This window comes from Vicia villosa, linkage group LG6 (assembly GCF_029867415.1).
Source record: "Vicia villosa cultivar HV-30 ecotype Madison, WI linkage group LG6, Vvil1.0, whole genome shotgun sequence".
Taxonomy (NCBI): Eukaryota; Viridiplantae; Streptophyta; class Magnoliopsida; order Fabales; family Fabaceae; genus Vicia; species Vicia villosa.
In genome coordinates, this window is record NC_081185.1 from 91550631 (window position 1) to 91561390 (window position 10760).

At 41.0% G+C, this 10760-nt stretch overlaps 1 protein-coding gene across 1 annotated transcript; it reads left to right on the plus strand.

The window, feature by feature from the left end:
• Positions 1-7689: 7689 nt before the first annotated feature.
• Positions 7690-8448, plus strand: LOC131614131 (uncharacterized). Its single transcript, XM_058885757.1, has one exon. It carries the CDS (start codon positions 7690-7692, stop codon positions 8446-8448), a length of 759 nt encoding a protein of 252 aa, XP_058741740.1.
• The last annotated feature ends 2312 nt before the right edge of the window (positions 8449-10760 follow it).

The window sequence follows — 10760 nt, forward strand, 5'->3', positions numbered from 1 at the left end:
CCATAAGTGACAAAAGTCAAAACCCTTGGCCTTTAACCTTAGATCTGAAAATTGGTTTAAGTCACCCGTCATATGCTTTGAACAACCACTATCTAGATACCATAGGTTTGAAGTGGTCTTCAAGTATGCCTACAAAACAAATTAAGTTTTATTAGGTACCCAAGTGGCTTTGGGTCCATCATAGTTAGTTCATTTCTTCACCCATACATAATGTCCACTAGGAACACTAAAGTTCCTTACATAACAAGCATTGGGTGTGTGACCAATAATACCACAATAAAAACAAGTAGGTTCAAAGTTACTTCTATATCTAGGAGGATAAGATTTCTTCTTAACAAAGTTCTTCCTTTTAGGATAATGTTGCATTACTTTAGGCTTGATCACTTTCTCTTGAATTGGTTGGTTACTAGCCTTGACAAAGATAGTCTTGTTGGATCTTGGTTTATCAAATTTAGAGAAACCAAGTCCGCTCTTATCATTGGAGTATCTTTGTGTGCTGAGAACATTTTCCAATCCAATTTGCCCTTTTTCATATCTTTCTAAAACACGTTTTAATTGGACAATTTGGAAGGAAAGTGATTCACAATTCTTGCATGCAACATTATCTTCTTGAACACTAATCATTTTTTCTTTGTCATCTTTATGTTCTACTTCAATTATCTTAACCTTCTCTTCTAAAGATGATATTATTTTCTTTTGAGATGAGATAGTTTTATAGAGAATTTTGCATTCTTTTAATAATTCTTCTATTGCACCTTGCGCACCATTATCAAAAAGAGAATCATCATAACTAACCTCGCCTTCTTCATCGTCGGAGTGGTGTGATGCCATTAGTGCAAGGTTTGCACTTTCGTCACTATCGGAGTCCGATGAGGAACTTACTTCATTATCTTCCCATGCTATGTAGGCCCTTTTATTTTTGAACTCCTTTTTGCCTTTGAATCCATCCTTCTTTGAAAGCTTTGGACATTCCGGCTTTATGTGTCCTTGTCTCCCACATTCATAGCATGTAACTTCTTGTGATAAAGTGGATGCTTCTTTATCTTTATGCTTTGAGAATTTCTTTCTTTTGACATAGTTTGTATTATCAATATTATTTTTATTACCAAAAAATTTGCCTAACCTTTTTACAAGAAGCAAGAAGTTTTCATCTTCATCCGATGCATCTTTCATTTTGCTTTCTTTTGAATCTACTTTTAATGCAATGCCTTTGGATTTCTTCTCTAAGTTCTCATGCTTTTCCAATCTTCCAAGTTCTGTCTCATATTCTTGAAGTTTTCCAAATAGTGTTGCGGAAGTAAGTTTTGATAAATTCTTCTTTTCGGATATCGGCGTCACTTTTGGTTGCCACTCCCTTGTCAAAGATCTGAGCACTTTAAGATTAAGTTCTTCGGTAGTAAGAGTCTTACCAAGTGCCTTCAAGTGATTTGTCAAATGTACGAATCGTTTTTGCAAATCGAGAATAGTTTCTCCGGGCTTCATTCTAAACAGTTCGTACTCTTGGCTTAAAGTATTCAATCTTGATCTTTTAACTTCAGCGGTACCTTCATGAGTTTCTACAAGAGTATCCCAAATTTCCTTTGATGTTGTACATATTGATACTCGGAAGAATTCATCCATACTAAGAGCACCATGAAGAAGATTGACCGCCTTTTTGTCAGCAAGAACCCTTTTTCTATCATTATCATCCCATGACGCTTTAGGTTTCTCCGATCCAACACCATTAACGACCGTTATAGGAACATGAGGACCTTGTAGGACAGCCTCCCAAACTTCTTCTCCTTGTGCTTCTAGATGAGCCTTCATTTGGATTTTCCAAAAGTCAAAATATTCACCACAAAACAATGGAGGCTTGTTGTTAGAACCACCATCTTTGAAAACCGGTTTTTGATTTGCGGAAGCCATTCTGGATCTTTAGGAACAAGTTACCTATAACTTGCTCTGATGCCAAATGTAAGTATAAGAGTGCGCCTAAGAGGGGGGGTGAATTAGGTTTTTCAAAGATTTATACGGTTTTTAGAATACTTGTACTTATTTTTGGTTAAGTGTTTGAAGGCTTTTGATGGTTTGTATCTTTATCTTGGTAATGGTGATGAAAACGGTAAATACGGAAAGATAAAGAACACAACGATATATACTGGTTCCCCTCACAATCCGAGAGTACTCCAGTCCCCTTTCAAACACGAAAGAGATTTCACTATAGTTAGAATTATTGTACAAGCCTATGCCTACTATCTAACCTATAGGGTGATCAAAGGTTCTTAACACCTTTAAGATCAAACAACACTAATGTGAATGAAGAACAATCCTCTTCAAACACACCACTTACTTCCAACAATCCTGGATAGTAAGGAAACAATACAATCTTATTTTCAACAATCCTGAAAAATAAGATATAATTTCTAAGTATAATTTGAGTAGAAGTTTGTAGAGCAATATCAATCTTGGATTGATCTTCTTCTTCAAATAAACAATTCTCAAAATGAATATAAGTGTTCACAATGTATGCATGAAACTTTGAATGGATTTCTCAATGAAAATGTGTATAGAAAGTTTCACTTGAAAATAAGATTTGATGAACACTTGGAAATATTGAAAGATGAAGAATATATGGTTTATGAATTGTTAATGAAGAAGGTGAATAATGATTCTGAAATATGTAGTATTTATAATGTGTTAAACACCTCTTTGAATGGTTATTTTTCCATGAAACAATGCAATGATCAAGTGGTAAGAAAATGGATTCGTTTGAATAAGATCATGCAATGAAAAAACACACTGGTTCAGTAGGAACCGGTTCCTGCCTAGGACAACCCGGTTCCTGCTGAACGTTACAGCAGAAAAATTCAAATTTTGAACTGAGGAACCGGTTCCCACCTAGGGACAACCCGGTTCCTAGTAGTAAAACACAGAATGCTGAAAACTGAGAATGCTGGGAACCGGTTCCCCCATAGGGACAACCCGGTTCCTAAAACCTTTATTTTGAATTTTAACTTTGAAAAAGGTTTTAAATGAACTTTTGAAGGATGACACTTTGTAGTATGTTTATGATATGCATGAAAATATATTTGTGAACAATTATATGTCAAAGTGAGTATTGTTTATACCTTTGACATTTTAGCTTGATTCTTGAATCTTCATAATTTCTTCAAGACTTTGAAATGATGTATTTTTGCTTGATACTTGAAATTCTTTTTGCACATCCTTTATAAAAACTTGATGTTCATATTGTCTTCATCAAAACAAACTATGCTTGAGAGGCTTGCAATTACAAAGTAAGCTTAAAAAGATTTTGTAAATAAACAAAGTAAAAGGCAGTGGAAATAATAAAATGGAAAAGTAAAGAGTTAAGAGATGCTATAAATGCACCAGAGAATTATAGATGTTCCGTCTTAATGAAGTGACATAGTCTTCTCCCCAAAAATTCTTTTTAGAGATTTTCCAATATGATATGATCTTTTTATAGGATTTATCCACAAACGTTTTTTTACAAGGATTGGAGTTTTTCAATGACTAACTTCCCAACCAAAATGGATTTTTAAGTACATAGACCTCCACAACCAACTGAGAGCTTTTTCACAACATAATAAACTCAAGAACCGACTGAGAGTTTTAACTAATTTACCTTAATATCCAAAAGAGAGATTTTTACTTGGCTTAACTCATAACCAAAACAAATTTTCTCTCAATGAGAAATTACAATAATGCCCCTACTCCAAACAAAAATACCCTCACAGATATAATACCTTACTCTCAAAAGCACAAAGGTGAAAGTGAGAAAATAAGAGAGAAAGAGGGAGTGAGGGGAAGGTATAATAAATACCCTTTCTAGTGAGTTAGAATAGAGAAAAGAGCTATCTATTTATAGGGCAAACAATGGCTCAAATATGGAAACAATCCATGAGCATTTTAATGTTCATTATCGATTATCATAAGTGCAAAATTGATTATGGAACCTTAAAATGGAAAGTTCTGGTTTTTAGTTGTTGCCAACTATTACGTGACTTCTCCAATCAGTTACACAGTGAAATAATCAACTATCTAGTAGGCATAATCTATTATCCCTTTATAAAACATGCTTCTGATTGACCAGATAGTTCCTAAATCAATTGGCTAGGCTTTTCAAAACATTGAATGTGATTTTCATAAAAGAATATAGGCTTTTCAAAGGGTTTAAAGTGTATGGGTGATTTTTCTTAATACGGTCGAGAGTTAGTCTTATACCTTACATACACTTGCCACTCGACCTAAACTCGGCGGGCTTTCACACTTCCTTTGTTTCACAACTCTAAAGGTTCTGGTTTCTTGTCACATTATCTTTGACTTTATAACTTAACCAGAACGTTGAATCTTGTTTTGATGAGGCTTAAGGTAACTCTTCATCATAAATTCGATCATCAAACAAACTGCTTGACTAGAGATCTTTGATGACTTCACCGAACACCGCTTGACATAATATGTTGTCCTTCACAAGTAGTCATTGAGAACTTGATCCTCAAGAACTTGATCACCATAACTTGATCTACAAAAATTTATCAACACAGCTAGATATTCAATGATCACCATAACTTGATCTTAAAAACTTGACATTCAAGCATATCCACTTGACTGCTGCATCAGATGATCTTCAAGCTTCATCTGTTTCAACATATCTTGGTCAACACATCTTTATCTTCAAGCACCGACATGTTAAGCACCATCAATTGATCATATCTTGATTTTCAAGCACTGGCATATCAACCACCATCACTTGATCAACATATCAAGAACCAACGCTTGATTTTGTCTTGAATAAAGATATGGTTTTGAAAGGTTTAGTTTTATCTCCTACAATCAATTATTCAAAATTTGATATTTGTTTCCTATGCTTCCTCATAGGTGTTGGAGTATTGATCGCTTCTAGTTGAGCACATTTATCCCATTATGCCCAGCATAAACCCAGAATTATTTTCCCCAAAGTATGAGAGTTCAGACTACAAATCTACAGAATAATCACCTAGCTTTAACTTTTCAAAGTCAAGCTTATCAACTTAAAAGGATTTGATTCCTTATCTATATAAGTTTCAATGTTAAACACTTCTTATAGACTTTGAGTTTTTCAGGAAGACTTAACATGATATCTTATATGGTTTCCATAATTATCTATGTTAGTATAAAATAATTGAATTAGAGAAGAAAATGAAGAAAGTAATTACGAGAGCTTCATGAAGATTTTATTCTTCTGAGTTTCCACTCAGAGCTACCAGAGAAACAGAGCTCAAGTAATGCTTCTTGGAGAAGTGCCTAATTTCATTAGGTATTGAGAATATCCATGATTAATATCTTAACTTGCCTCATGCGGATATCTCATTAGATTCTGGCTTGATCTTGATTCAGAATCAGATACTCCTCCTCATAAAAGCTTCGATAATTTGTTCTTCTTCAGAGTCATATCTTGTTGTCTTTATTAGATAGCTTCTGAACAATTGTTAATAAAAATTATCCATCTGAATTAGAGTAACTTCTGAGTTCCTTCTGTCTTTGCTTCCAAAGATGAATAGGTCTTTAGGAGGTAGAGACATCAAATCTTCTACAAAAATTGCCATCATTGCTGTACGTAGTTGAAGGTGTTTCTCCCATTATATTTCAAGGAATGGATCTTTATCTGACATGGTCAAGTGTTTGATATAACTATCAATAACATAATTGAGCTCTGATAACATTTGAAGGTCCAAGGAAACTCAATAAAGGGGGTTTGAATTGGGCTTCTTTGGTAAAAACTTTTTGAACACCCAAAATCAAAAAACACATAAGAAATAGTGTACAATAATAAAAAATTACACATGAACTTTTATTCTGGTTCACCATTAACGAGGTTAGTCCAATCCATCCACCAACAGTGATTTTTCCTTATCAAGAGGGTTTAATCTTTTAATTAGATAACTTTGATTACACCATCAATAACACAATGTCATTGACATCTCAAGAAATCTGACCGAAGTGCTCTCTCGAGGAAAAACAACCTCAATGACAACCTGTCATTGACATCTCAAGAAATCTGATTGAACTGGTATCTCGAGGAAAAAAAACTCAATGAAAACCTATCATTGACATCTCAAGAATTCTAACCAAACTTGTCTCTTGAGGAAAATAACCTCAATGACAGTCTTTCATTGACATCTCAAGACACATGAAAATCCTAAAAAGAGATATTGATCTTTTGAAAAGGGAATTAAAAATGTCTCAATATAAATGTGAAACTCTTGAAAAAGATTATAAAGCTCTTTTAGATAAAGCTTCTGATAAAACATTAAATGAGCATGAGATGGCTCTTCAAAGCTTTATCACAATAGGTCTTGAGAGAACTAAACTTGCTTCCATGATCTATGTAGTAAGTAAGAGAAAAGGAGAAGGTATGGGTTATAATGGATAATGCTCCAAAGTTCAGCTTCTAAATAAACCCTCAAATCTTTTTTCTTCAAGCAGTCTTAAGCACTGGTGAAAACGTATTTTGTGTCTGCTTCTGATAAGGATGGGAATCTGACCCAGTTAGAACCTAATATAACTGAATCAAAGGATCTGAACAAATCAGCACCTTAGACTTTAAAGTCAAAAGTTTTAAAGAAGTCATCTCCTCATATTCAGCAATCAAAGGTTTAGATCATATTAGAACCTGAAGTTCAAACGTCAAAGATTTTGAAGAAATCAGAACCAAGGACTTATAGACCAAATATTCTAAAGGGTTCAAAAACTAAAGTCAAAACTCATCCAATACAAATATCTTTTAAACAAAAAGTCTGGATTGAGCCTAGGCATTAAAATCAGGAAAAAGGACAAAACAAGAAAAAGCCTATTAGAACTAACACAAAAGGACCCATGAGAGTATGGGTACCTAGATCTGAAATTGTGTTTTCTACAAATATGCCTAAAAACAAAGAATTCATCATGGTACCTGGACAGTTACTGCTCACAACATATGATAGGAGAAAGGCATATGTTCGAAACCCTAACTTTGAAAGAGGAAGGAAGTGTGGGGTTTGGAGGAGGACAAAAAAGGGAAGATCATTGGTGTTCTGGACTGGGCCAAGATTTGGCCCAATCTACTTTCGGCCCACTAAGCCTTAGAGGCCCAGACCACCCTAAGCTGCTAATCGATAATGGTCCATGCTTGTCTCCATTGTGCTCGGCACCGCGCTCCCCGCGAGCTGGCTGATGCCCGGCATAGGTGCTCCCCGCGGGCACCTTCATTGCCGAGGACCCTACTCCTCGCAGGGCTCCTTCATAACCAAACCTCCGAATAATACGGAGCCAACGTGGCTCCTGAAAGACCGCGTCTCCCTTGAACTTCGGAGCGGTTAACCAGGATAGAGGGCACTCACGCACCTCCGATATTTCCGTCCAGGAAACCTGGCAGTCTCCTAGTTGGGCTTGGAAATCCAACCCAATAGCGAGATAAATACCCTCTTTTACTAGAGGGTTAGGTATTCACTTCTTTCTAACCTTTAGCTCGTACTTGCACTCCTTTGCTCGTCTACTCACTTTGGCATCAGAGTACTTTGCAGGTACACCCCCTCCTCATTCCTAGAAGATCCAGTCCGAGCAACTAGTGACGATTCTTATGATCAGGTACGATCAATGGCGCCGTCTGTGGGAAACTTGCTTCCCCTTCTTTAACAAACAAAGATCAAAGCTAATCCATTCACGATCGTCATGGATGACAACAACAACATCCCAAATACTGGTCCCTGCCTCCTACAACAGCTGATCGAGGAGTCCACCCACGAGGGGACGACTCGTCGTCGGCGGGAAGGACAACAGCACACCCCTGCCGGGAAGAGAAGGCCGAGGCATGAGACCTCACAACCTAGGGGGCAGCAGATCCAGAACATCCAACAGCTGCAGGGCCTCCAACAGGTTCAGAATGTCGAACAAGTTCCTCCCGAGGGACACATTCAGAACGGGGAAGACGAGCAGGCTCGACCCCAGAATGGACCTGAACAGCCCCAGAATGAGAACGAGACTGACGCCAGAGACGGACATGTCGCCTCCTTGTTCACCCACACTTCTGACAAGCGAAGAGTCCGTAACGAGGACGAGGAAGAGCAGATCAATATCCCCGAGGACGCTGACCCTACAACCCTCCTCCTGCTCAAAGAGCTGCAAAGAACCAACCATCTCATCCGCCAACAGGGTGACCGCATCCACGAGCTGGAAAGGAAGCGACGATATCGTTCCCCTCCGCGGATACGCCATCGGTCGCGTTCCTATTCCTCTTCGCGCTCGCCCCCGAGGAGATATCGCAAGCGTTCCTCGTCCTTGTCTCGCCTCCACCCAGGAGGAACCGTCGCTAGAGGTCTTATTCCCGCTCTCCACCACGAAAGAGCCGGAAAAACCAGAGACCTGAAACCACTGAAGCGAGGAGCCTCTCATCCGAGCAGGACGACAGAGGCCCCTTCAAGCCTGTGTTGAAACCCTGCGAGCATTCCCCTCCAAAGGACAACCGCAGAAATCAGGGCAAAACACACAGGAAATCCAAGCGGGACAGACATTCAAACTCCCCTGGACCTAGCGACGAGGACGACTTCCGCAGCCCCCTGTCCAAAAGCATCCGAAGAGCTCGTCTCCCACGAGGGATGGAAAAACCACCGACCTTGGATCTGTACGATGGAACTTCCGATCCCGACGATCATATCAGAAGCATCGAAGCCGTTATGGATTACCACGTCGTCAAGGGCTCCATCAAGTGCCGCATCTTTCCGACCACCCTCAGGAAAGGAGCGATGACCTGGTACAGGAACCTCCGCCCCAATTCCATCCACTCCTGGACCGAACTCAAGGAACTCTTCTTGAGCCATTTCACAGCCTCCCATCGGCAACCTAAGTCGGAAGCAAACCTCGAGGCTGTGATCCAAGGATCCGACGAGCCTCTCCGAGATTACCTCGATAGGTTCAACAAAGAGGCCGTCCAAGTGCAGACAACTGACTATATGAAAAGATACCTCCTGGAACGGGGACTGCTCCCCGGAAGCGACTTCAAGAAGGCTATCAAAATCGAGAAAGTGCACACCATGAACGCTCTCCTCCGGAAAGCCCAAGCCTTCATCACTTTCGAGGAAGGTGAAGCAGCTGCGATAAAAGCGTCGAGGGGCAACGATGCTGCCCGCAGCTCAAACTACGATAACTCGAGTTCACGTCGAGGAAATGAAAAGAGGAGAGATGATAGGTCTCGCGACAACAAAGAACGTTGAGGACCAGCCGGTCGGTTCAACGACTACACTCCCCTGAATGCCTCGCGCGAAAAAATCCTGGCCGACTGCCAAAACACCGAGTTCAAGAATTCCAGCATCAGGCCCCCAAAGTCGAATCCCAACCAGACCGGGGACTGATAAATCTAAATACTATAAGTACCACAAGAGTCATGGGCATCTAACCGACGAATGCATACATCTCAAAGACGCCATTGAGACTCTGATTAAAGAAGGGCGATTGTCGAAGTATACGAAGAAGGGGGAACCTCCCCGAAGAGAAGCCCCTCGGAACTCTGACGAGGGCAACTCACCAGACAGTAGTCCGTTGCAAGTAGCAATGTCCATCACCCGACCAGAAGATTTCATCCCCTCAGTTGGAGTGACGACCGCCTTCAGCACGTGGGAAGGGTTTCCGACCGCAATGGTCATATCCAACGGCGGTGACCCCGGCTCTCTCACCATCAGCTCAGTAAAAAGAAAATTCGATGAGTTGATCAGCGCCAACTCCGATCTCGCCCCCACCCTGCGGAAGTTCAGAGGAAAATCAGATCTAATCACTTTCTACTTGGAAGAGCTACCCGGCGGAGCTCCGAACGCCACAATCCCCTTGCTCGTCCGAGCTAGAATGGCAAACTTTGACGTCCGACGAGTCCTAGTCGACAAAGGCAACTCGGTCGACATCATGTATTCTCACCTCTTCCGGACACTCCAGCTAGACGACTCACCCTCACTCCTTATGTGGGTTCTGACCTCCAAGGCTTCAACGGGGCTACCACCAAACCGGGGGGTTACGTCGAACTGATCGTCACCTTCGGAGAAGAGGAAGCCTCCAGGAAGGTCAAGACAAGATTCTTGGTGATCGACTGCAAGACCCTCTACAACTGCATCATCGGACGCCCTACTCTGGCCGAACTCACTGCTGTCCCTTCGACCATGCACCTGAAGATGAAATTCTACACAAAACGGGGACGAGTAGCCACTATCAACGCAGATATCGAAGCCGCCAGAAGGATCTTCGATGCCTCCGTAAAAGGATTGCAACTGATCGCCCCTCAATCCAACTCCAACAAGAAGCCGAGGGCCGAAGACAAACATCCTCGGGAGGATCAGCATCAACCAACAAACGTCAGCTCAGTCGACCTAGACGCTCGGTTCACAGACGAAGAGCTGAAGAATGGAAAAGAAACGAGACCGAAGGTAACTCACCCCGTCCGGCATATCCCAGATGGGGACTTCGACCTCATCCCGCTGGGAGACAACCCCGACAAAGCGGTAAAGATCGGCAAGGGCATCCCAGATCTACCAAGGAAGCAGCTCGTAGCATGTCTCCAGGCCAACGCCGACTTATTTGCCTGGAGTGCAGCGGAAATGCCCGGACTCGACCCTGAGGTCGCCTGCCACCACCTTTCGATTGATCCATCCGCGAAGGCAGTAGTTCAACGTAGGCGCCGGCAGTCTCCCGAGAAAGCGGAGGCTGCCGAGAAAGCTGTAAAAGACCTCTTAGAGGCAAATTTTATTTCCGAGGCCAAGTAT

Bases quoted from the DNA above. Each gene is read 5' to 3' on its own strand.
- LOC131614131 (XM_058885757.1), top strand. From the start codon at position 7,690: ATGGATGACAACAACAACATCCCAAATACTGGTCCCTGCCTCCTACAA.